The sequence below is a fragment of the Oncorhynchus clarkii genome, unplaced genomic scaffold (genome assembly GCF_045791955.1).
Source record: "Oncorhynchus clarkii lewisi isolate Uvic-CL-2024 unplaced genomic scaffold, UVic_Ocla_1.0 unplaced_contig_12314_pilon_pilon, whole genome shotgun sequence".
Taxonomy (NCBI): domain Eukaryota; kingdom Metazoa; phylum Chordata; class Actinopteri; order Salmoniformes; family Salmonidae; genus Oncorhynchus; species Oncorhynchus clarkii.
Genome location: NW_027258957.1, coordinates 16,847 through 43,647, shown reverse-complemented (window position 1 = coordinate 43,647; position 26,801 = coordinate 16,847). Strand labels below are relative to the sequence as shown.

The 26,801-nt window shown below is 44.1% G+C and overlaps 1 protein-coding gene across 1 annotated transcript; it reads left to right on the top strand.

Annotated features, from left to right (window-relative positions):
• The first annotated feature begins 7,119 nt into the window (after positions 1 to 7,119).
• Positions 7,120 to 23,700, top strand: LOC139399230 (PDZ domain-containing RING finger protein 4-like). The gene is made up of 8 exons (XM_071144746.1): positions 7,120 to 7,193; positions 8,529 to 8,631; positions 13,513 to 13,611; positions 18,641 to 18,703; positions 21,223 to 21,429; positions 21,862 to 22,378; positions 22,424 to 22,697; positions 22,899 to 23,700. The coding sequence occupies exons 1-8, from the start codon at positions 7,123 to 7,125 to the stop codon at positions 23,698 to 23,700; spliced, it is 2,136 nt and encodes a 711-aa protein (XP_071000847.1). The 5' UTR covers positions 7,120 to 7,122.
• Positions 23,701 to 26,801: the final 3,101 nt, after the last annotated feature.

Below are 26,801 nucleotides of genomic sequence, written 5' to 3'. Positions count from 1 at the left end.
GGAAATATGCAATGCAGTAAATGCTGAATGGATTGTGCCATTGACTGTGAATGAAGCTATAATACCATTCAAGCTTGATACTGGAGCACAGGTAAACCTGTTGTTGCTGGATGACTACAAAACACTGAAGGTGAAGATGAAGGTTACTGGTTATACTGGGGAGAACGTACCAGTCAAAGGGAGCTGCATAGTAACTTTACAGCACAAAGGAAAGCAGTTCAGAGCACAGCTGCTGATTGTGGAAAAGAGTGTATAGCCTATTCTAGGAATCAATGCATGTGAAAAGCTCAATTTGTTGAAAAGAGTGTATGTAGTGACATCACAGACTGAAAATGACCAAGAATCGCTACTGGCTGAGTATGAGGACGTGTTTGAGGGTCTTGGATGTTTACCAGGAGAACACAACTGTGTACTAATGACAAAATTACTCCAGTTGTGCATGCATGCAGAAAAGTTCCATTTGCACTGAGGAAAAAGCTCAAAGAGGAACTCGGACACATGGAAAAGATGGAAGCCATCACAAAAATGGATGAACCTACAGACTGGGTAAGCTCACTGGTTATTGTGGTGAAAAAGAACGGCGATCTCAGGATATGTCTAGACCCGAGAGATCTCAACAAAGCAATCAAGAGAGAGCATTTCAAGATGCCAACCAGAGAAGAGATAATGTCACAGTTTGCTGGAGCAATGTGGTTCATTAAGCTTGATGCCTCATTAGGATTCTGGCAAATGAAGCTAGATGATGCAAGCTCAAGGCTATGCACATTCATCAAATCAAATCAAATCAAATGTATTTATATAGCCCTTCGAACATCAGCTGATATCTCAAAGTGCTGTACAGAAATCCAGCCTAAAACCCCAAACAGCAAGCAATGCAGGTGTAGAAGCACGGTGGCTAGGAAAAACTCCCTAGAAAGGCCAAAACCTAGGAAGAAACCTAGAGAGGAACCAGGCCATGTGGGCATTCCTCTTCTGGCTGTGCCGGGTGGAGATTATAACAGAACATGGCCAAGATGTTCAAATGTTCATAAATGACCAGCATGGTCCAATAATAATAAGGCAGAACAGTTGAAACTGGAGCAGCAGCACGGCAGCACAGAGGTCTACCGCAAGACAATCCACATGATCTTCGAGCACATTCCAGGAGTGGAGACTATGATGGATGACATCATCATCTGGGGGTCCACAAAAGAAGAACACGATGCGAGAGGGAGACAAGTGCTGGATCTGACACAGAAAGTCAACCTAAAACTAAACAAGGACAAATGCGAGTTTGGTGTGAAAACACTTACCTTCGTGGGAGATGTACTTTCAGAGGACGGAGTCAAACCAGACCCGAGGAAAACATCAGCCATCAACAACATGGAGCGTCCGAAGAACAAGGACGATGTGAGACACTTCATGAGCATGATCACCTACCTTGCAAAGTTCATACCCTAACTGTCAGCACAGTCCGCTCCACTCAGATGTCTTCTGGAACAGAAAAATGAATGGGAATGGTCCCATGACCAGGAAAACTGCTTCAAAAACCTAAAGAAGACAATCACAGAAGAGCCAGTGCTCAAGTTCTATGATCCAGAGAAAAGCACAAGGATTTCTGCAGACGCGTCACAGTTTGGCCTTTCTTTTGCACATGCGACACATGGCAACCCGTTGCTTATGCGTCCAGAGCCTTGACAGGCGCAGAGACAAGGTATGCACAAATAGAGAAAGAACTACTGGCGAGCACAAACTCTTGCGAAAGGTTTCACCAATACGTCTACAGACCAGACTTCGAAGTAGAAACCGACCACAAACCATTGGTGTCAATCATGTCTAAGCCACTGAATGATTGTCCAATGAGAATCCAGAGAATGTTGATCAGACTGCAAAAGTATGATGTGAAGATGATCTATACCATTTAGACTACGTTACCCAGCAGGCTATGCGGGGGGCAGGTGGTTGAAGAATGCCTAACACATGCCTAAACATAACTAATACAATATCAACTTCAGAAACGCTCCTCATCCTTTTAGGCTGATTGAGAGAGAGGCTTAGGCTGACTGAGAGAGAGGCTTAGGCTGACTGAGAGAGAGGCTTAGGCTGACTGAGAGAGAGGCTTAGGCTGACTGAGAGAGAGAGAGAGAGAGAGAGAGAGAGAGAGAGAGAGAGAGAGAGAGAGAGAGAGAGAGAGAGAGAGAGAGAGAGAGAGAGAGAGAGAGAGAGAGAGAGAGAGAGAGAGAGAGAGAGAGAGAGAGAGAGAGAGAGAGAGAGAGAGAGAGAGAGAGAGAGAGAGAGAGCCAATAAAGCCCCTTAAATGTAATTGAGTTAGAGCACAGAGATTAAAACATCACAGTTCACAGATGGTCTTTGCTGTATTGCTGTGTGCTGAGCCAGGCAGTAACTCTGAGAGTCTAGCTCAGGTCAAATAAGATACATGTTATTTCTCTATTAGTGGTTAACCACAGGGTGTTGTTTTATTCTGTCTTTGCTGTATGCTGATATTGGCAAGAGCTCTAACAGTCAGTCAGTAGATCTAACAGTCAGTCAGGAGATCTAACAGTCAGTCAGTAGATCTAACACTCAGTCAGTAGATCTAACAGTCAGTCAGGAGATCTAACAGTCAGTCAGTAGATCTAACAGTCAGTCAGGAGATCTAACAGTCAGTCAGTAGATTTAGCAGTCATTCAGGTGATCTAACAGTCAGTCAGGAGATCTAACAGTCAGTCAGGAGATCTAACAGTCAGTCAGGAGATCTAACAGTCAGTCAGGAGATCTAACAGTCAATCAGGAGATCTAACAGTCAATCAGGAGATCTAACACTCAGTCAGGAGATCTAACACTCAGTCAGGAGATCTAATAGTCAGTCAGGTAAGGGTAGCTCAGGTCCACCAAGGTCTCTGGGTTTAGATTCAGTAAATTAACAGCTAGTTGTTTTATTCTGTCAGTTACGTTCTCTACATTGTGTGGTGTCTGCTGGGTGCTGATCCAGGAAGTAACTCTGATAGTGAGGGTAGTTCAGGTCAACTAAGGTTTCATGGTTTTACAGTACTTAATCAGTCAGTGGCTAGCTAGTTTTGTCGTCTCTGTGCTGTGTGCTGGGTCAGCTGTGGACACTCAGGGGATATCCTGACCTGCTCCCTCTACCTCTGGGTCAGCTGTGGACACTCAGGGGATATCCTGATCTGCTCCCTCTCCCTCTGGGTCAGCTGTGGACACTCAGGGGATATCCTGATCTGCTCCCGCTTCATCTGGGCAGACTCTGTCATGCATCACACACACACACACACACACACACACACACATACACACACACATACACACACACACACACACACACACACACACACACACACACACCTTACATGTACCTTACATGTACCATGTGCTGTATCTGTCTATCATCCTTATGGCTTCTCTTGCCTACATTGAGCTGGTTTCTATTTCATTACAGAGATAAATGGAGCTGGTTTCTATTTCATTACAGAGATAAATGGAGCTGGTTTCTATTTCATTACAGAGATACATGGAGCTGGTTTTTAAGTCATTACAGAGATACATGGAGCTGGTTTCTATTTCATTACAGAGATACATGGAGCTGGTTTTTAAGTCATTACAGAGATACATGGATCTGGTTTCTATTTCATTACAGAGATACATGGAGCTGTTTTTTAAGTCATTACAGAGATACATGGATCTGGTTTCTATTTCATTACAGAGATAAATGGAGCTGGTTTCTATTTCATTACAGAGATACATGGAGCTGGTTTTTAAGTCATTACAGAGATACATGGAGCTGGTTTCTATTTCATTACAGAGATACATGGAGCTGGTTTTTAAGTCATTACAGAGATAAATGGAGCTGGTTTCTATTTCATTACAGAGATAAATGGAGCTGGTTTCTATTTCATTACAGAGATACATGGAGCTGGTTTTTAAGTCATTACAGAGATACATGGAGCTGGTTTCTAACTCATTACAGAGATACATGGAGCCGGTTTCAATCTCATTACAGAGATACATGGAGCTGGTTTCAATCTCATTACAGAGATAAACGGAGCTGGTTTCAATCTCATTACAATGCTAAATGGAGCTGGTTTCAATCTCATTACAGAGATACATGGAGCTGGTTTCTAACTCATTACAGAGATAAACAGAGCTGGTTTCAATCTCATTACAGAGATAAATGGAGCTAGTTTCTAACTCATTACAGAGATAAATGGAGCTGGTTTCAATCTCATTACAGAGATAAATTGAGCTGGTTTCTAACTCATTACAGAGCTGAATAGAGCTGGTTTCAATCTCATTACAGAGATAAATTGAGCTAGTTTCTAACTCATTACAGAGCTGAATAGAGCTGGTTTCTAACTCATTACAGAGCTGAATAGAGCTGGTTTCTAACTCATTACAGAGCTGAATAGAGCTGGTTTCTAACTCATTACAGAGCTGAATAGAGCAACCATCTATTTCTTTATTTCTGCATCTCATTTAATAATAGATAGATTCATTCAGTTCTGGGTTAGGTAAGTAAGTGTGTGTGTGTGTATCAGTGGGTGGGTACATGTGTATCCATGTGCGTATGTTTGTGTGTGTGTGTGTGTGTGCGCCCCAGTTTGGCATCCTGACACATTTCAACAATCCGTGTTGAAAATAAATCTGAGGATGTGATTGATTGAACATGAATTTGACATCTGTACTGTAATGAGGCTCTGTAATTGGATAAACCGTGTATCTGAGGTCACAGATGACTGCAGACCATTAGACAGATGAGGGACATCCAACCCTTACCTCAACCCTAACCCTAGCCTCAGCTCTCTGCCTTCATCGATCCCTCAGGCAAAAACCGGCCCAATGTTCTACCCTCTTCAGACCAGACTGACTTGCAATATGCAGACAGAGAAGGAAGTTGCAATAGGCCCGTGCAACCCAAGGTTTGACACCAACAGAAATCCTCTCAACCCAAACCCTCAACTCTAACCCTAACCCTCAACCCTTACCTCAACTCTAACCCTAGCCTCAACCCTAACCCTAGCCTCAACCCCAACCCTAGCCTAAACCCTAACGCTAGCCTCAGCTCAGGTGTTACTTGGCAGGTGTCAGTATGATGAGTGTACCTCCCACTGAAACCCAGACATCTAGTTTGAACCCCACAGTGCTGTGATGATCAGACCCAGAGACAGAGACCCAGAGCTCAGACCAGTCCAACCCAGGGGAAGAGGCCTCCACCCTGGCCTTCTCCACCTCCCCCTCCCCTGGAGAGACAGCAGGTGCCCTTTAAAACTGACAGGCTTTTCTTCTCCAGGCTCACCCAGGCTCTCAGGGATCATTACTGAACTGTTAGTCCCAGGGGTCCACTGTTCTGTTCGGTGGTGGGTAGGAGGTCTCAGTAAGTCAGTTCAGTACTGGATATGAATAAGAATGGAGAAGAAAGGAGGATCAGTGTGTGAAATCGTAGCATTGTAATGCTTCTCTGAAATACAAGTATATAATAGTGTTTTCAAATGGCTTATGTTGTTGCCTTGGCAAGACAATGACAAAGGTGTTGGCTGATGCAGAAACAGACTGGTACTCAGCAGGCTGTAATTGGATCACTAGGTGCACTCTACAGTATCACATATGCTGCTTCTCTGTGGGCTCCCGACATACGACTAACAGAACACCTCCATCTCCTCTATCTGGTGGGACTTGGGAATGCTAGGGACTTGGGAATGCTAGGGACTTGGGAATGCTAGGGACTTGGGAATGCTAGGGACTTGGAAATGCTAGAGACTTGGGAATGCAAGGGACTTGGGAATGCTAGGGACTTGGGAATGGTAGAAACTTCGGAAAGGTAGGGGCTTGGGAATGGGAGGGACTTGGGAATGGTAGGGACTTAGGAATGGTAGGGACTTGGGAATGGTAGAAACTTCGGAAAGGTAGGGACTTGGGAATGGGAGGGACTTGGAAATGGTAGGGACTTGGGAATGGTACGAACTTCGGAAAGGTAGGGACTTGGGAATGGGAGGGACTTGGGAATGCTAGGGACTTGGAAATGCTAGAGACTTGGGAATGCAAGGGACTTGGGAATGCTAGGGACTTGGGAATGGTAGAAACTTCGGAAAGGTAGGGGCTTGGGAATGGGAGGGACTTGGGAATGGTAGGGACTTAGGAATGGTAGGGACTTGGGAATGGTAGAAACTTCGGAAAGGTAGGGACTTGGGAATGGGAGGGACTTGGAAATGGCAGGGACTTGGGAATGGTAGGAACTTCTGAAAGGTAGGGACTTGGGAATGGTAGGGACTTTGGAATGGTACGAACTTCGGAAAGGTAGGGACTTGGGAATGGTAGCGACTTAGGAATGGTAGGGACTTGGGAATGGTAGGGACTTGGGAATGGTAGGAACTTGGGAATGGTAGGAACTTCGGAAATGTAGGGACTTGGGAATGGTAGTGACTTCTGAAAGGTAGGGACTTGGGAATGGTAGGGACTTGGGAATGGTAGGGACTTAGGAATGGTAGGGACTTGGGAATGGTAGTGACTTCTGAAAGGTAGGGACTTGAGAATGGTGGGGACTTGGGAATGGTAGGGACTTGGGAATGGTAGGAACTTCGGAAAGGTAGGGACTTGGGAATGGTAGGAACTTCGGAAAGGTAGGGACTTAGGAATGGTAGTGACTTTGGAATGGTGGGGACTTGGGAATGGAAGGGACTTGGGAATGGTAGGAACTTCGGAATGGTGGGGACTTGGGAATGGTAGGAATTTGGGAATGGTGGGGACTTGGGAATGGAAGGGACTTGGGAATGGTAGGGACTTGGCTGTGGGAAGAGTCTAGCTTTTGTGATACTGACTCACCACATAGACACCTAGTTATTCCTGTACAGTATACATAGGTTTAAGACTCTGCTGTCTCCCACCCCATAGACACCTAGTTATTCCTGTACTGTGTAGATAGGTTTAAGACTCTTCTATCTCTTCCCTGTTTAGGTGAATGGCAGGGACTACTCCAAGGCCAGCCATGACGAGATGGTGGAGGTCATCAGAAGAGACCCCATTGTGGTGCAGGTCGTCCGTCGCCATGGCAACCCCGCACATTCACATCAGACATTACAGGAAGTTCACGTGGTGGACGTGTGCACGCAGACGGACATCACTTTTGAACACATCATGGCCCTGGCTAAGCTGAGGCCTGCTACTCCACCTGTACCCGACATCTGCCCCTTTCTGCTGTCAGACAGGTGAGGGGCATCTAATCCTAACCCTAACCTTAACATTAACCTTATCCCTTACCCTAACCCTAGCCTTAAAACTTACCCTAACCTTAACATTAACCTTATCCCTTACCCTAGCCTTAAAACTTACCCTAACCTTAACATTAACCTTATCCCTTACCCTAGCCTTAAAACTTACCCTAACCTTAACATTAACCTTATCCCTTACCCTAACCCTAGCCTTAAAACTTACCGTAACCCTAGCCTCAACTCTAACCCTAACCTGTTATCTGCCCCTTCCTGCTGTCGGCCATGTTGCCATAGAGATAACCTCACTAGGGGTTAATATACAGGAAGCCAGGATTTGAGAACCATTGTTGTAGAACTCTGTCTGAGTAATACATGTCCTGTATGTGACTCATGGGTTTGGCCTGAATTTTCTGCCGAACTTTCTAATAGATAAACCCTTTATTCAGAAAGAACGTGGGTTACCCTTGAATATGAATGAATGACATGTGGATAATGTAATAATATGTGCCATTAGTAGACACTTTTATCCAAAGTGACTTACTGTGGTGAATGTCTACATTTGTATGAGTGGCCCCTTGGATAGTTCTCCTCAAGATGGAGATGCTTTATTATGGGTTACATCAACCTGATGTGGTTGATCAGAGCCTCTACTGTATCATGGAGGACAGCAGCATTACTGCCCCCTCCCCAGTACAGCTGATCACATCCCTTTAATGTCATTAGGATGCTCTCCAACTGGCATGTAATCATTGTGTCTGCAGTGCAGCCAGACTGCTGCATCCATTTCCTATAAGAGTTTACAAGGTGATTAAAAACAAACGGAGTGACTGTTATACAGAGCTCCGTTCATTCTCAGTCTATTTATAGGTCTTTACTGGGCCAGAAATGAAATACATTATGTCCTATAAACTACAAATCATCCGTTCCCTGGTCTGTGATACGGCTGATAAGGGGGAGGCAGAATGGATGCTGTTGTGATTCTAAACAACAGAGATGTTACTGTGGGCTGGTTATACCAGGGCTGACATGTCTCTGTATAGGTGCCAACCATCTGTTAATCAATATATTACAGAGGAGACAAAGCTGTCTTTTCACAGCTTCTGTCACTTACATGGGTTTTTTGTCTTGTTAAAATGTGTCCATGTTTAAAATGAAACAATGTGTGTATAGATCCCTGTCATTAGTTGCTTTCCTGGAGGTTGTAAAATGGATTTTATGTTAGCGACCAATATGCACAACACAGGGAGAAAGGTGTTGAAACCAGCTTGCAACTCACACATCTGTCTATCTCCTCTTCCCCCTCTCTCTTCCTCTCATTCTGTCTCTCCTCAGCTGTCACTCCATCCACACCATGGAGCATGAATTCTACGAGTGTCCAGAGTACCTCTCCAACACCCCAGCTGAAGTGGACAGGCCAGAGGAGTTTGAGTATGAGGTAAATCAATATGGAGCCACACAAGTTCCTGCGATGACAATTCTCCCACAGCGGTTATATTGACAAGTCATCTGTCTCTTGGTCAAATACAGTGTTCCCTACTTATTCACTGCAAAGATAATTACAACCACATCTCCCCCGTAGCTCATTATGTCACTGGAATGATAAAGATTAAAATACCGGTATGAATCTTATTACCTCAATTTGGTATGTTTTCCCTATAAACAATGACACTTTTCAGATACAGTTGGAGTGTTGAAAAATAGCCTGTCTGGGAGGCTGGGTGGAGATTGTAATTTGTGTCAGAGAGGCAGTGACCGTGGGAGACGTGAGGTGATGGGTGACGTGGTAGTGTGTGTGTGTTTGTGCAGTGGTGCTGCTCGTATAATGGGTGCCCGTGGTTCGCTGCACAGGATTCTGGGTCATTAGTGTTCCTCTGCTGTCAGCTGTGGTTTAACGGCCACTTCTGACTAAATGGATGGATGTCTCTCTGTGTGAAAGAGGGATGAGAGACAGCGTGAAGTTCGAGCACACACTCACAGACACACACAAGTGCACACACAGTCACACACACTCGCAGGCAGGTGGACACACACGCACACACACACACACACACACACACACAGTCTGGCCAGCCCAACTGAGGCAGGGTCAGTGTCAGGTCGTGACCTGATTACTGTTGTTATGGCTACTCCTTCCCCTCACACAGCTGGCCCTCAGTTACTCTTTGTTCAGTCAAGTGTATCTAACTGTACCCTGAATGGCCTTGCTCCTCAGTAGCCCCGGCAGCTCAGGAACATTAGCTGTGAAGGATGTGTTTAGCCTGGCTTCACACTACTGCAGTGTAACTTAAGGACAGCTACAGGGCAGCTGTGGGAGGTTTTTCTTCCCAGTGGCTCGCTATAAAAACAACACACAGATACAGATGATCTTCTAATCAAGACTAGCGTGGTCTCTCTAACCTCAGTACATCCACAGATTATTACTAGGTCCCGTGCTGACGAGTATAAGGTTGTGTCCTGTAGCTCTATAAGAGTTAATGTACTGTCTGCACGACACACTGTGATTTGTCACTCTAGGAGGGAGTCTCTAATCTAAGCTCAAACGTCTCCAGATTACAAGGTTGTGTCCTGTACTACTCAGTGTGATTGTTCTCTCTGGTAATGCCCTCTGACAGTAGTGAGCTAGTGTTCTCTGATCTCTCAGTACATGGTAGTTAATCAACAGTGATGGTGCGTTCGTGTCAACCACTTTTCGACCGTTCTGACCCGTTCTAAACTGTGTGGAAGTGTGGAGTCTACTCGCCAGTAACAGCTGAGACCTAGTCAAAAGTGCCCTCCCTCCTCAGTTTGTCCTCTGTTTGTTGTGGCTAGATGTCAAAGAAATTAATATATTTTTTAAAATCTTTCCCAAACTGCCAGCCAGAAAGAATCCTTTGGAAATTAGGCTATCCCTTTAATTAGGCTATCCCTTTAATTAGCCTATCCCTTTAATTAGGCTATCCCTTTAATTAGGCTGTCCCTTTAATTAGGCTATCCCTTTAATTAGCCTATCCCTTTAATTAGGCTATCCCTTTAATTAGGCTATCCCTTTAATTAGCCTATCCCTTTAATTAGGCTATCCCTTTAATTAGGCTGTCCCTTTAATTAGGCTATCCTTTTAATTAGCCTATCCCTTTAATTAGGCTATCCCTTTAATTAGCCTCTCTTTTTCATGAGGGTATCCCTTTAATTAGGCTATCCCTTTAATGAGGTTATCCCTTTAATTAGGGTATCCCTGATATAGTCCCTTCTTTTGACCCCCTGCCATCCAACTGTAACTCCACACGTAAAATAACTTTGGCAGAGCAAAATGTCAAACTGTAAAATTATATCTTTCTGTTTCTTCCCAACACAGCAGTGACCAAACAGACAGGGGTTAATACACCTGCAACATTAAGGGAACACGCTGTGTAGTAAATGCCATCAGTGCCACCATCAAAGACATCCCCAGTGGGACACCCATCTGTGTTTTATTTGATATGAGGTTTTAGTGCTATTGATGTACAGACCACCCTCTGGGCAGTGGACATGTGTTACCATGGTGAGGAGAGATTAGGAACCACACAACAAGAATAAGCAAAGACCACAGGAGGTGGAATGTCATTTATCAGACAATAATTCAACATCAATTGCAGTCTCAACTGGTGTGGAATGGTGCAGCTTTAGTACCAATGTCACAGCATGTCATGGTGATACTGGGTTACTTGTTGAATTTGTTTGAGTGATACAGTTGGTTTACATTTAAACACACACACACGCACGCACGCACGCACGCACGCACGCACGCACGCACACACACACACACACACACACACACACACACACACTCCTCAGAAGAGGAGGACGAGATCCGTTACACACACACATATTATTTCACCCTTTGCAGAGACTTACTGGAGAACTGTGTGTTACTTCCTATGAGCTGTTGATCAACATGTTGGTCTTGGTAAAGTTGAGGCACCAAAGTATGTGTCAGTTAAAGGGGGATTTCCCCCTGGGGGAATCTGGGCTTGTTTTCATCATGTCTGAGGCATTTCTAGGACAGTGATATGTGTTTCACACATAACTGCCCAGGAGGAAGGCAGGTCAGGGCATCACACTCTGAATGATACACCCTATGACAGCTTCCGGTGTATTGATGGTGGGCGGGGGGGGGGTTGGGGGGGCGAAATCTGAAAATGAATGTAATCCTACTTTGTGGTGTTTCATGAAGGCTCTATGTTAAACTGATCACACTATAAGGCTCTATGTTAAACTGATCACACTATAAGGCTCTATGTTAAACTGATCACACTATAAGGCTCTATGTTAAACTGATCACACTATAAGGCTCTATGTTAAACTGATCACACTATAAGGCTCTATGTTAAACTGATCACACTGTAAGGCTCTATGTTAAACTGATCACACTATAAGGCTCTGTGTTAAACTGATCACACTATAAGGCTCTATGTTAAACTGATCACACTATAAGGCTCTATGTTAAACTGATCACACTATAAGGCTCTATGTTAAACTGATCACACTATAAGGCTCTATGTTAAACTGATCACACTGTAAGGCTCTATGTTAAACTGATCACACTATAAGGCTCTGTGTTAAACTGATCACACTATAAGGCTCTATGTTAAACTGATCACACTATAAGGCTCTATGTTAAACTGATCACACTATAAGGCTCTATGTTAAACTGATCACACTATAAGGCTCTATGTTAAACTGATCACACTATAAGGCTCTATGTTAAACTGATCACACTATAAGGCTCTATGTTAAACTGATCACACTGTATGTTTTTGTGGATGTAGATGTGGTTGTCCTTGTTGGACAGGGCCAGTGGACGTCTTTCAGCGATGTTCCTATCGTCCGATTCATTGCTAAATATACAAGCATTGTTTCCAGTCTCGTAAAGACTACAACTTGTGTTGGGTGGTGCTTCGTGGTCTGGCTCCTGTTCCTCCTCCAATAATTTTTTTTTTTAAAGATACTATATCAACAATTCTATTTTTACTTCTAATTGAGAATAATCCGTTTTGGTATCTCATCACGTCTCAGCTGGCGTCAAAATGGATTTCCTAACAGTCCAGTCTGATAATCCCTCTGGTAATCTTTGGTCACCGCATCATTCTTGATAGCCGCAAGCCACTAGGAGAATCAGGGTGAATATCTGGTAGGTAGAACAGAGAAGGTAACACATTTTTGCGTTTGTTGTAATGAGCACAGCCAGGCACAGAACGCCACATGGGCATGATGACAAACAATAGTGAAAAACAAAAGTTTACAAAGTAATCTTCTGAGATTACTCTGTGTTGGTCATTCGAGGTAAACAATGGCATTATTCAAGTTTGTGGGCACGCCCCCTCTACCTAGAAGGCGGTATCAGCATTCGCTATGAATGCTGGACTTTGTAGTTCGCTATGAGCAGACAATACACATTAAGTCAAAACTTCCCGATATTAACAGTGAAATGAAAATGCCCGAGTTCTAGCTTGTGGTTTGGATAATTGTGATGTTTATGATGAAAACATCATGTTGTTAATATAGTCATGGCTATATGCCATGGCAAGTCCAGGGTGACATTCCCCTTTCATGAACAACTGGAACAAGGCTTGAAGGGACTGGAGTCTGAACCCCACTAGAGTGAATGGTGAATATTTCATCACTGTGGTAACCACAGCCTACTCAGCAACGGGGATCTACACTGGCTCCAAGTTGAATATCCTCAGTAAAAATGACCAGAGGGCCTTAATGTTGAAAGCGTCCGATTTTCAGTGCTTCTGTATAATTATCTCATACTTATCTCACTTTTGAAAAGGATAATTCACCCTTCTGTGTCACTAACCTACTTCCTATACGATGAATGAAGTCAGTACTGTATGTTCTTGGCAACAAGCTCAGTGACAATTCTCAGAGAGTAAGCTCAGAGTATTCATAAAGCATTTCAGAGAGGGCTGATCTAGGATCAGATCCCCCCTGCCCATTCATTATAAACTGAAAGCCTAAACTGATCCTAGATCAGCACTCCTACGCTGAGACGTTTTTGGAATCAGCTCTTGAACTTGAAAAGAACAAGGTCATTATGAAGTCTGTGCCGGTAACACATCTCTGTTGGACTCTCCTCCTCTTCTCCTCTCCTCCTCCTCTCCTCTCCTCCTCCTCTCCTCCCTCTCCTCTCCTCTCCTCCTTCTCCTCTCATCCTTCTCTCCTCTCCTCCTTCTCTGCTCTCCTCCTCTGCTCTCCTCCTCCTCTCCTCCTTCTCTGCTCTCCTCCTCCTCTCCTCCTTCTCTGCTCTCCTCCTCTCCTCTCCATTGTGAATTCTGTCTCTGTTCTGTCTCTACAGCAGGTAGAGCTCTGTCGGCTCAACAGTCAGGAGAAGTTGGGTCTGACGCTGTGCTATCGGACTGATGATGAAGAGGATACAGCTATCTACGTCAGCCACGTAAGAACCACCACCACCATCAGCATCCTTAGGAGCCATGGGCCCAATTCAGACTTAGGAAATGTACGGCTTTCCTACGCACTTCTCAGTAGCTGATAATCAGACTTCATGCAGGTGTTAACAGGCTTTGCAGGCGTGGCTTCCTAGCTGAATACATTTAATTCAACTGCTGAAAAAAACTCCCACTTGCTGTCCATCAGATTTTCCTGTGGAGTTTTCGTTTAATAGGGGTTTCAGTACATTTATGTATAACCATTCCTTTAAAGTTGGTGTACCTTATATTATAATTTTCTCGACAGGCTCACTAGAATAGATGGAGAGAACGGTTCAGAATATTAGGAATCAATGAAAGAAAACCATATATTGTAAATACATGCATATTCGTGTCCTGTTCACCACCAATTGGTTGATTTGAAAATACTCTGATCTTGTATATTATTTAGGGTTAGGAAAGTATTTATGAATAATTTCATAAAAGTTTGGCGAGTCTTTACGCACAACATATATTGGTGAATCAAAAATACAGTGGTTTGATTCATTCTTAAAGTTTCCATATTCACTTGTTCAATTCATGACATATTGAAAGGTGAGAAAAGTGTACAACAGGGGTGGAACAGTAGTCCTATAAATCTACTGTAATAATCCTCACTGATCATAGAACCGTGATGACGGCGGTCCAGTCGTGGTGAACCGTGCACCAGGGTCCAGGTTTAACCTGCTACGTGTGCTCTGAGTTCCAGAATTGATTAAAATAGGCTACGTCCTAAATTACTGCACAGCTTGTAATACGTTAGCCTAATATGCTCTACTGTTGCTAGCAATCCTCAGGAACAAACACACGAACGTGACAGAGGAAGGTTTAACTAACGACGTAGTGGAATGATGCAAAATGTAAGGAAACAAACACTAAAGGGACAGTTGTAAATGAATGTGAGTTTACCTGAAGGTGTTTACCGATAGTTATTAATATTTAACATGATACAAGTTGTAAAAAACACAGTGAACAGTCCAGGCATATAATTAAAACATTCTAGGAATCCTAAATCAACTTGGTAGTTATGTTTCAGTTTGCTGCCTTATGACTGGTTTCACATTGTCTCCAGTGATCATAAGGTGAAATAGAACTAAAACAATGGTATATTTAAAATCCCCTTATCCAAATGGCTTATTCATTCACTGCATATCCATCGCCAAACCCACTGGCTCCAGGTCATCTATAAGTCTTTGCTAGGTAAAGCCCCACTTTATCTCAGCTCACTGGTCACCATAGCAACACCCACCCGTAGCACGCGCTCCAGCAGGTATATCTCACTGGTCATCCCCAAAGCCAACACCCCCTTTGGCCACCTTTTCTTCCAGTTCTCTGCTGTCAATGACTGGAACGAATTGCAAAAATCTTATATCTCCCTCGATAACTTTAAGCATCAGCTTACCGATCACTGTACCTGTACACAGCCAACCCGTAAATAGCACACCCGACTACCTCATCCCCATATTATTACTTACCCTCTTGCTCTTTTGCACCCCAGTATTTCTACTTGCACATCATCATCTGCACATCTTTCACTCCAGTGTTAATGCTAAATTGTAATTATTTTCTCCCCTAGGGCCTGTTTATTGCCTACCTCCCTACTCTTCTACATTTGCACACACTGTACATAGATTTTTCTATTTTTATTTTATTTTGTATTATTGACTGTATGTTTGTTTATGTGTGACTCTGTGTTGTTGTTTTTGTCGCAGTGCTTTGCTTTATCTTGGCCAGGTCACAGTTGTAAATGAGAACTTGTTCTCAACTGACCTACCTGGTTAAATAAAGGTGAAATAAAATTAATAAACATTTAACAAAATGACCTAGCTCTTATCAATCAAATTCCGATCAATCAAATGTATTTATAAAGCCCTTTTTACATCAGCCGATGTCACAAAGTGCTTTATAGAAACCCAGCCTGAAACACCAAACGGCAATTGGTCTTATCAATAGGTCTTATCAATAGGTCTTATCAATAGGTCTTATCAATAGGTCTTATCAATAGGTCTTATCAATAGATATTATCAATAGGTCTTATCAATAGGTCTTATCAATAGATATTATCAATAGATATTATCAATAGGTCTTATCAATAGGTCTTATCAATAGATATTATCAATAGGTCTTATCAATAGGTCTTATCAATAGATATTATCAATAGGTCTTATCAATAGGTCTTTTCAATAAGTGTTATCAAAAGGTCTTATCAAGTAGTACATGACAGTACGTGGGGAATGGTGTTATTTCTATCTGAACAAAGAAAGTAGATGTTTTTACACTTGGAACTGACAAGTTACTCGACCACATTCATTGTTTCGTGGTGCATAAGGGTGGTGGAATTGTGAGGGAATTATGTCAAGGTCAGAATACGGTGTATCTGTAGACACACCTCCGCTACACCTTCATTTCTTTCATCTTACACACGAACAAATAGAGAATGAATAGCGTGCTATGCTCATGCTTAAATTCAAGGTCAGAATACGCATGGAGAGAAAAGTGCATAAAAAAAGGGAATTATGTTCCATGAATGCGCGCTTAACTCTGGTCGGAATTCCCCGTTAGGAGACTCGATCTTCCCCAGAGAAGTGTCCTGTTTGGTGGGACACAGATCTATCCATGCCCCCAGGAAGGGCTTGGTTAACAGGAAGGGCTTGGTTAACAGGAAGGGCTTGGTTAACAGGAAGGGCTTGGTTAACAGAAAGGGCTTGGTTAACAGGAAGGGCTTGGTTAACTGGAAGGGCTTGGTTAACAGGAAGGGCTTGGTTAACAGGAAGGGCTTGGTTAACTGGAAGGGCTTGGTTAACTGGAAGGGCTTGGTTAACAGGAAGGGCTTGGTTAACAGGAAGGGCTTGGTTAACAGGAAGGGCTTGGTTAACAGGGAGGGCTTGGTTAATAGGAAGGGCTTGGTTAACAGGAAGGGCTTGGTTAACAGGAAGGGAAGAGACACGGTGTGTTAGAATAAATAAAACAAGGAATCCCACCACATATCAATTACCTTTTACAGTCAGAAGCAATTAAAAGATAACTGTGAATTCCCATTTGATATCATATAATGTTGTGGAATATTGACTGACTTCAACTGAATTAGAAGGTGTTAAGGAATGAGGAGGTGTTTGAATGTTTGCCAATAATATATATTTTGCTCCAAATGAACCATGCATGGAGCTAGAGGAGAGGAAAGCAAGTGAAGTTTGAAATACTCCCCTCGTTCTGTTCAATATTCTAATTGAGGATTTTAATTAGTCCACAGTGAGTGACACCCTTCCTTCTCGTCTCCTGCAGAGTGTAAAATGACACATATTCCCACCACCGCCTCTGCATACCAAAGACTGAAACAAAGAGCAGAGAGACAGCTGAGTGGAAATAATGTCTCTCAGACTAAAGTAAAGCTAAAGCTCTCATTCTGGTGGTGTCTGGGGGGGGGGGGGGGGGGGGGGGTATGTGTGTGTGTGTGTGTGTGTGTGCGGTATTGCCTTGCTCTTACACCAGCTTCCTCTTCAATAAGCGGAAGCGTTACCTCAGGTAAAGTAGGAACAGCACCTGCAGTTGCCTCATACCCCTCTAACATCATGTAATAAACCTAAACAGCATATCTATATATATTTTCATTCCAGAACATGCTAATGAGCCTCATTCAAATGTATTTCTGTGTTGGTGTCACTTTCCTTATGGAAGCACAGGTCTGTTTTCCCGGTTGGTTTTGAACACCTACGTATAGCTCTTGATCTTGACTCTGAGAACTACAAAGCGTTTGAAGTAATTGCAGAGAAATGGAAGCGGTACTGAAATCATACCAAGTTGATTAGATTCCCTCAAAAACGTGTCCACAGGGATTGCCTGTGAAAAATATGAAATGTTATTATTGAAATTAGAAATGTACACATTTTCAGCTGAATCATTCCTGACTTATTAATACACTTCCAATGTTAATTCTCTCTTGCTGAGCTCCTTATTTTGATGTTCAGTTCTTTGATGAAAGAAATGCTTGTTTTTTGTAACTGAAATTCAAAGGTAGGAAGAAAAAACTCTGAACACATATCGTCAAGGGAACGATTTGAGATTCGATACAAGCACTCCCCAAAAACTGAAAACAAAATAATGAGAAAATCAATAAATGTTGAAATGAGTTTTCTCATGAAGATTCATTCCCTTTTCTTAAACCAGGTGGGAAGATGGTTGTTGACACCAACATCAGTGTTATCTTGGTGGACAGCTACCACACTAATAAACTACAATCCATACTGTCATATTTCAAACTATATCTTGCGACCCAAATGGCACCCTATACTCTATATAGTACACTACTAGAGCCCTATGGACCATGCTCAAAAGTAGTGCACTATTTAGGGAATAGGGTGCCATTGGGGACACACATCCTATTACCATATGAGCTCAATGGGGATCTTCACAAGAAGAGAAAGCAATGAAGATGTTTGATAATGATCCACCAGACAGTGGCATGGCAACAGTAGTGACTTGGGTATCCAGCTGCCTGTTCTAGCAGACAGTGACATGGCAACAGTAGTGACTTGGGTATCCAGCTGCCTGTTCTAGCAGACAGTGGCATGGCAACAGTAGTGACTTGGGTATCCAGCTGCCTGTTCTAGCAGACAGTGGCATGGCAACAGTAGTGACTTGGGTATCCAGCTGCCTGTTCTAGCAGACAGTGACATGGCAACAGTAGTGACTTGGGTATCCAGCTGCCTGTTCTAGCAGACAGTGACATGGCAACAGTAGTGACTTGGGTATCCAGCTGCCTGTTCTAGCAGACAGTGACATGGCAACAGTAGTGACTTGGGTATCCAGCTGCCTGTTCTAGCAGACAGTGGCATGGCAACAGTAGTGACTTGGGTATCCAGCTGCCTGTTCTAGCAGACAGTGACATGGCAACAGTAGTGACTTGGGTATCCAGCTGCCTGTTCTAGCAGACAGTGACATGGCAACAGTAGTAACGTGTGTGTATGGCGTCTGGATTGATTTGTTGTTTTGTTTGTTCAGGTTGGACCCAACAGCATTGCTGCCAGGGACGGGCGCATTAGGGAAGGAGATCGAATATTACAGGTACGTATTTTCATCTCAAGAACAATTACATGAGCGCAACCACACACACACACACGCAACCACACACACACTCTCTCACACACACACACACACTCACACACACATACACACACGCAAGCACACACACTCAAAGGCACCCTCCCTGTAAGCTCTCTTCTAGGAGCAGAGCTGTTGTTGTCTTCGGGCTACAGATCATATGCATATTTAATGGCTACACTTAAGCTGGAAAATGAAAGTCCTTAGTGTTGTTTTCACACAGCAGCACCACATCCTCCCTGGCGGGTCTCTCTCTCTCTGAGAACTGTAGAGCCACCTGGTGGGTCTCTCTCTCTCTCTCTGAGAACTGTAGAGCCACCTGGCGGGTCTCTCTCTCTCTCTCTGAGAACTGTAGAGCCACCTGGTGGGTCTCTCTCTCTCTCTCTGAGAACTGTAGAGCCACCTGGTGGGTCTCTCTCTCTCTCTCTGAGAACTGTAGAGCCACCTGGCGGGTCTCTCTCTCTCTCTCTGAGAACTGTAGAGCCACCTGGCGGGTCTCTCTCTCTCTCTCTCTCTGAGAACTGTAGAGACACCTGGTGGGTCTCTCTCTCTCTCTCTGAGAACTGTAGAGCCACCTGGCGGGTCTCTCTCTCTCTCTCTGAGAACGGTAGAGCCACCTGGCGGGTCTCACTCTCTCTCTGAGAACTATAGTGCCACCTGGCGGGTCTCTCTCTCTCTCTCTGAGAACTGTAGAGCCACCTGGCGGGTCTCTCTCTCTCTCCCTTAGAACTGTAGAGCCACCTGGTGGGTCTCTCTCTCTCTCTGAGAACTGTAGAGCCACCTGGCGGGTCTCTCTCTCTCTCTGAGAACTGTAGAGCCACCTGGCGGGTCACATCAAAGGGAGAGAAAGGAGTGTGGAAGTGGGTTTGAGTGTGAGAGTGTGTGTGTGTGCTTCTAGTTTTACTATCCTTGTGGGGACCAGAAGTCCTCACAAAGATAGTAAATCAAGGAACATGTGGACAAGTAGGGACATTTCGTTGATCCCCACAAGGAAAACGGCTATTTTAGGTTTTAGGGGTTAGGTTTAGGGTTAGGGTTACAATTAAGATTAGGGTTAGACTTTGAGTCAGTGTTAGGGTTACATTTAGGGTTAGGTAAAGGGTTTAGGGAAAATATAATTTTGAATAGGAATCAATTGTTTGGTACCCACTTGGATAGTAAATTAAACGTGTGTGTGTGTGTGTGTGTGTGTGCGGTGTGTGTTAGCTGTGTTAGGTGTGAACAGAGATTAGAAGTAGTAGTCAGTGATTTCTACACTCTCCCAGTAGTAGCAGTAAGGATGTTAGGTGACTGGTGGACCCAAACACTGCACAGTCTCTTCTGATTGGAGGGCTAAGCCCCGGTTGTATTCTGATTGGAGGGCTGAGCCCTGGTGTTCTCTGGGTCCCATTATCTCTCTGTGACAAGCCCATTACTCTGCAGGGGAAAGATGAACGCCACCTGTCACAGTACAGTTAATTGTATGTCTGGATGGGCGCAGTGCTCCGCTGAGACCAGCCTTTCATGAACACCGTGCAGCTCTCTCTCTCTCTCTCTCTCGCTCTCTCTCGCTCTCTCTCGCTCTCTCTCCCATGGCCGTGGCTGGCCCCCACTGCCCTCCATCTTTAATCAATGCAGAGAAGACAGGACACAGAGCAGACCAGACATCCTCTGCCTGCCTGTGAAAGTGTGAATTCATAATTGACTGGAGGTGCTTTTCTCAGAGAGACGGAGAGGTGGAGGGAGAGATTAAAAGGGGGATGATTTCCTCAAACACTCCATCTTCTGTGATGGAGGAGTTAAGTGAATGACTGTGATGTGCACTGTATAGAGGCGGAAGGAAGTCATTTAAAGGGGGATGGTTTCGTCAGTCAGTTTAATCGCTGTATGTACAATATGTGAGTGAGTGTGTACTGGAGACAGTACTTTCTAATCTCTTTGTGTACTAGATACAGAACTTTCTAATCTCTTTGTGTACTAGATACAGTACTTTCTCATCTCTTTGTGTACTAGATACAGTACTTTCTTATCTCTCTGTGTATTAGATACAGTACTTTCTAATATCTTTGTGTACTAGATGCAGTACTTTCTAATCTCTTTGTGTACTAGATGCAGTACTTTCTAACATTTGTGTACTAGATACAGTACTTTCTAATATCTTTGTGTACAAGATACATTACTTTCTAATCTCTTTGTGTACTAGATGCAGTACTTTCTAACATCTTTGTGTACTAGATACAGTACTTTCTAATATCTTTGTGTACAAGATACAGTACTTTCTAATCTCTTTGTGTACAAGATACAGTACTTTCTAATATCTTTGTGTACAAGATACAGTACTTTCTAATCTCTTTGTGTATGTGTTTTACATCATTTCTTCATTAATTCTTCTTCCGTGATGGAGTTTAGTTGTCAGTGAGTGTAACAGACAGTAACAGGATCTCTTTCTTAATCAGTATGTGTGGACTATATATTTTCTCATCTCTTTACGTGCGTGTTACCAGATCAATGGCTGTGACGTACAGGACAGGCAGGAAGCTTTCACTCTCCTGTCCAATGAGGAGTCCAGGAGTATCGTTCTCCTGGTGACCAGACCAGAGGAGGCGTGGTTGGATGAGGAGCACAATGAACTCCTAGAGGAGCTGAAGATGGAGATCCTTGAGGAGAGGAGGAACGAGGAGGTGCAGAAGACAGGAGGAGGAGAGGAGCAGGTGAGAACAGCCTGGGGAATATAATATGAGATGGACATATTATTTGTCCATTATATACTTAAGAGTTCAAAACATTAGGAACACTTTCCTAATATTGCGTTGCACCCCTCCCAAATAGATCATATTTCAATGTTGAGAGTATAGATGTCCAGATATTGCTATTCTAGACAATACACATGTCCAGATATTGCTATTCTAGACAATACACATGTCCAGATATTGATATTCTAACAGTACAGATGTCCAGATATTGATATTCTAGACAATACACATGTCCAGATATTGCAATTCTAGACAGTACACATATCCAGGTATTGCTATTCTAAATGCTTAAGAGCTGGTACTATGATGTGGGCTGATGCATGTTGATAGGCTCTAGTGTTGTAGAATATCTTCCATCTTCTCTACCACAACTCTTTGTTCTCTTTCCAGGCCAAACAGCTGGAGGAGGATGACGTCATGACAGACACGGCCACGTGTTCCTCCAATACTCAGGACAAAGACAGCGGCTTGGGGACGGGGCGCAACGAGGAGAGCTCCGAACAGGAAGTCCTCCTAGCCCGTGTCCACCGGAGGCCTGCCCAGGGCCTGAGAGACCGATGGAGGGCCAAGCATGGCCAGGGGCTGGGCAGGAGGGTGGTGGTACCCTCGGACACCCAGGGACCCAGGGGTCTGATCCAAGCCCAGGAGGGTGAGGGTGGAGTGGGGTTAGGACTGGAGTGTGACAGCCGCTTCAAGCAGCTCCTGGAGCTCAAGTGCCAGATCCGTAACAGCGGGGAGTGTGGTGTGTACTATAGCAGGAGAAGCACCATCGAGTGCAGCCTGACGGAGCAGAGCGGGGTGGGGGTCAGTGGTGGTGGAGGGATGGAACAGGAGCTGAGGATGTTGAACGATGAGCTGAGGAGTATCGAGCTGGAGTGTCAGAGCATCATGCAGGCCCACCAGCTCCGTAAGAACCAAAGGGATCCCCCCTGCACCCCTATGTGCTCCCCAGGACGAAGCCCCAAACATGGGCGTGAGCAGCATGCCAAGCTGGCCGATATCAACGAGCATCCAGGGGAGAGGCAGTGGGACAGCGACAAGCTAAGGGGGGACAAGGACAGCTCCAGTGCCTATAACACGGCTGAGAGCGCCAGGTCCACTCCTCTAGGCATGGAGAGATCCCCAGACCACTCTCTACAGAGACGCATCAGCCTCACCAACCAGAAGAACCTCCGGAGCACCATGGCAGTCTCCGGCCAGTCCATCTCCATCCCCATCCCAGACAGGTATGTAGACAATCAATCAAATGTGTTTTATTAAGCCCTTTTTAGCCTTGAGTTTAGAAAGGTGGGCCAGCAGCCGGAGGGTTGCCGGTTCCAATCCTGGGTCTGACGTTTCTATTTTAGAAAATGGATAATAATGTATTATTCTAATCTTCTTTTCAGAGAGCTCATGAGTGAGACCTCGACCGGGACCACCACACACAGCCGACAGGATCCCAACCCCAGCCCTGGAACCACGGTCATCTCCAGCAGCCCCGACCAGTCCAACCCTTCCCCCTCCGAGTCAGACCCGGCCCTGCCTGCAGACGACGAGCGCTGCGACCGCACCAGGAGCCACCGGGGGCCACGCAGGGCCCCTCCCTACCCGTCCCCTTACCACACAGCCCCCCAGCAGGGCGCCTCTCCAGCCCACGCCAGACACCTTCAGAGCTACATGCAGCAGCTCCTCCAGCAGACCTCCAGTCTGGAGACCTACTCCCAGTCCCAGCTCAGCCTCCTCAGCGTCTGCCGAGACCGCTCCACTCGCCCGGGGGAACCACGCCTCGAATGGAAGGTCAAAGTTCGAGCCGACGGGACGAAGTATGTAGCCCGGCGACCGGCGAGGGACCGGATTCTACGAGAACGGGCGCTGAGGATCAGGGAGGAGCGTAGTGGAGGGATGACCACGGACGACGACACTATGTCCGAGATGAAGATGGGGCGGTACTGGAGTAAAGAGGAGAGAAAGCAGCAGCTGGCCAGAGCCAGGGAGCAGAGGAGGAGGAGGGAGTACATGCAGAGGAGCCGGCTGGAGTGTCTCAGAGAGGGCCCTGGGAGCGGGGCCGAGGGCCGTAAAGAGGTCAACATCCTGGAACTCAGCCACAAGAAGATGATGAAGAAACGCAACAAGAAGATCCTGGATAACTGGATGACCATACAGGAACTAATGAGTCACGGGGCCAGAGCACCTGAGGACCAGGGGACTAAACAAGTACACAATGCCTTCCTGTCTGTTACTACAGTATAGGACCACAGCTTCGGGTAGAAGTTACCCTGTACACACAGATCTAGGATCATTTAAAACTACCCGGGTCGGGCATTAACCAAATCAAATCAAATTTTATTTGTCACATACACATGGTTAGCAGATGTTAATGCGAGTGTAGCGAAATGCTTGTGAGGAGTACCATTTGGACGATAATGAAAAACTGACCTCAGAGCAGTGTCTAGGGACAACCTTGCCCCATCTCTCTCTCTCTCTCATCGCGTCCATGCGGTATGACCTTACTTGCCTCGTTCAATGTGGCATTTTTTATAATGGGTAAAATCCTATATTTTTCACACTTTGTAAACTCAGTAACATTTTGTAAACTCTTTTTTTTACACTGGTTGTCGATGCACTGTGAAATGTTTTCTGCAGTTGCTCAGTTATGATGTCATGAAACATGTTTCTATCAAAATCAGAATTCTCTGTAAACCACATCATCATCATCAAGTCAAAGACATCGTGGTACGTTATCATGTTTGCATTATTTATCCAGCATGGCAGTGATTAACTGTAGTGGTCAGAAATGTACCATACACCTGAGAACAGACACTGGACTCTTGTGCAGAATCCTCCTTGTCTTTTACTGAGGTTCGACCATATAACTGCACAACCCTCTAAGACCCATTCAATACGCCAAGCTGGCCTTGCGAGTCAAGACACCACTACATCTCTGAAGGAGCTTTCATCATTTCTGAAAATGTCAACTCAGAGTTCTCTTGGAAAATTCTGAAGTCCTGAGAATGTCAATAATTCAGTGGTGTCTCAGAGGCTTTCAGTTTCCCAGTTTATAACAGTCTTGAAGGGTTCACTAGTCAACAGTTTCTCAGTTTATAACAGTCTTGAAGGGTTCACTAGTCAACAGTTTCTCAGTTTATAACAGTCTTGAAGGGTTCACTAGTCAACAGTTTCTCAGTTTAAAACAGTCTTGAAGGGTTCACTAGTCAACAGTTTCCCAGTTTATAACAGTCTTGAAGGGTTCACTAGTCAACAGTTTCTCAGTTTATAACAGTCTTGAAGGAGGGTTCACTAGTCAACAGTTTCTCAGTTTATAACAGTCTTGAAGGAGGGTTCACTAGTCAACAGTTTCTCAGTTTAAAACAGTCTTGAAGGGAAGTTTCACTAGTCAACAGTTTCTCAGTTTAAAACAGTCTTGAAGGAGGGTTCACTAGTCAACAGTTTCTCAGTTTATAACAGTCTTTCTTGAAGGAAGGGTTCACTAGTCAACAGTTTCTCAGTTTATAACAGTCTTGAAGGGAAGTTTCACTAGTCAACAGTTTCTCAGTTTATAACAGTCTTGAAGGGAAGGTTCACTAGTCAACAGTTTCTCAGTTTAAAACAGTCTTGAAGGAGGGTTCACTAGTCAACAGTTTCTCAGTTTATAACAGTCTTTCTTGAAGGAAGGGTTCACTAGTCAACAGTTTCTCAGTTTAAAACAGTCTTGAAGGAGGGTTCACTAGTCAACAGTTTCTCAGTTTAAAGCAGTCTTGAAGGAGGGTTCACTAGTCAACAGTTTCTCAGTTTAAAACAGTCTTGAAGGAGGGTTCACTAGTCAACAGTTTCTCAGTTTATAACAGTCTTTCTTGAAGGAAGGGTTCACTAGTCAACAGTTTCTCAGTTTAAAACAGTCTTGAAGGGAAGGTTCACAAGTCAACAGTTTCTCAGTTTAAAACAATTTTGAAGGAAAGGTTCACTAGTCAACAGTTTCTCAGTTTATAACAGTCTTTCTTGAAGGAAGGGTTCACTAGTCAACAGTGTCTCAGTTTATAACAGTCTTGAAGGAGGGTTCACTAGTCAACAGTTTCCCAGTTTATAACAGTCTTGAAGGAGGGTTCACTAGTCAACAGTGTCTCAGTTTATAACAGTCTTGAAGGGAAGGTTCACTAGTCAACAGTTTCTCAGTTTATAACAGTCTTGAAGGGAAGGTTCACTAGTCAACAGTTTCTCAGTTTATAACAGTCTTGAAGGAAGGTTTCACTAGTCAACAGTTTCTCAGTTTATAACAGTCTTGAAGGGAAGTTTCACTAGTCAACAGTTTCCCAGTTTAAAACAGTCTTGAAGGGTTCACTAGTCAACAGTTTCCCAGTTTAAAACAGTCTTGAAGGGAAGTTTCACTAGTCAACAGTTTCCCAGTTTAAAACAGTCTTGAAGGGTTCACTAGTCAACAGTTTCCCAGTTTAAAACAGTCTTGAAGGGAAGTTTCACTAGTCAACAGTTTCTCAGTTTATAACAGTCTTGAAGGGAAGGTTCACTAGTCAACAGTTTCCCAGTTTAAAACAGTCTTGAAGGGAAGTTTCACTAGTCAACAGTTTCTCAGTTTATAACAGTCTTGAAGGGAAGGTTCACTAGTCAACAGTTTCTCAGTTTATAACAGTCTTGAAGGAAGGTTTCACTAGTCAACAGTTTCCCAGTTTATAACAGTCTTGAAGGAGGGTTCACTAGTCAACAGTGTCTCAGTTTATAACAGTCTTGAAGGGAAGGTTCACTAGTCAACAGTTTCTCAGTTTATAACAGTCTTGAAGGGAAGGTTCACTAGTCAACAGTTTCTCAGTTTATAACAGTCTTGAAGGAAGGTTTCACTAGTCAACAGTTTCTCAGTTTATAACAGTCTTGAAGGGAAGTTTCACTAGTCAACAGTTTCCCAGTTTAAAACAGTCTTGAAGGGTTCACTAGTCAACAGTTTCCCAGTTTAAAACAGTCTTGAAGGGAAGTTTCACTAGTCAACAGTTTCCCAGTTTAAAACAGTCTTGAAGGGTTCACTAGTCAACAGTTTCCCAGTTTAAAACAGTCTTGAAGGGAAGTTTCACTAGTCAACAGTTTCTCAGTTTATAACAGTCTTGAAGGGAAGGTTCACTAGTCAACAGTTTCCCAGTTTAAAACAGTCTTGAAGGGAAGTTTCACTAGTCAACAGTTTCTCAGTTTAAAACAGTCTTGAAGGAGGGTTCACTAGTCAACAGTTTCTCAGTTTAAAACAGTCTTGAAGGGAAGTTTCACTAGTCAACAGTTTCTCAGTTTATAACAGTCTTGAAGGGAAGTTTCACTAGTCAACAGTTTCTCAGTTTAAAACAGTCTTGAAGGAGGGT

Bases quoted from the DNA above. Each gene is read 5' to 3' on its own strand.
- LOC139399230 (XM_071144746.1), top strand. From the start codon at position 7,123: ATGGCCCTGGCTAAGCTGAGGCCTGCTACTCCACCTGTACCCGACATC. The intron at 8,632-13,512 runs GTAAATCAATAT...CTGTCTCTACAG, and splicing joins CAGAGGAGTTTGAGTATGAG to CAGGTAGAGCTCTGTCGGCT. The intron at 21,430-21,861 runs GTGAGAACAGCC...TTCTCTTTCCAG, and splicing joins CAGGAGGAGGAGAGGAGCAG to GCCAAACAGCTGGAGGAGGA.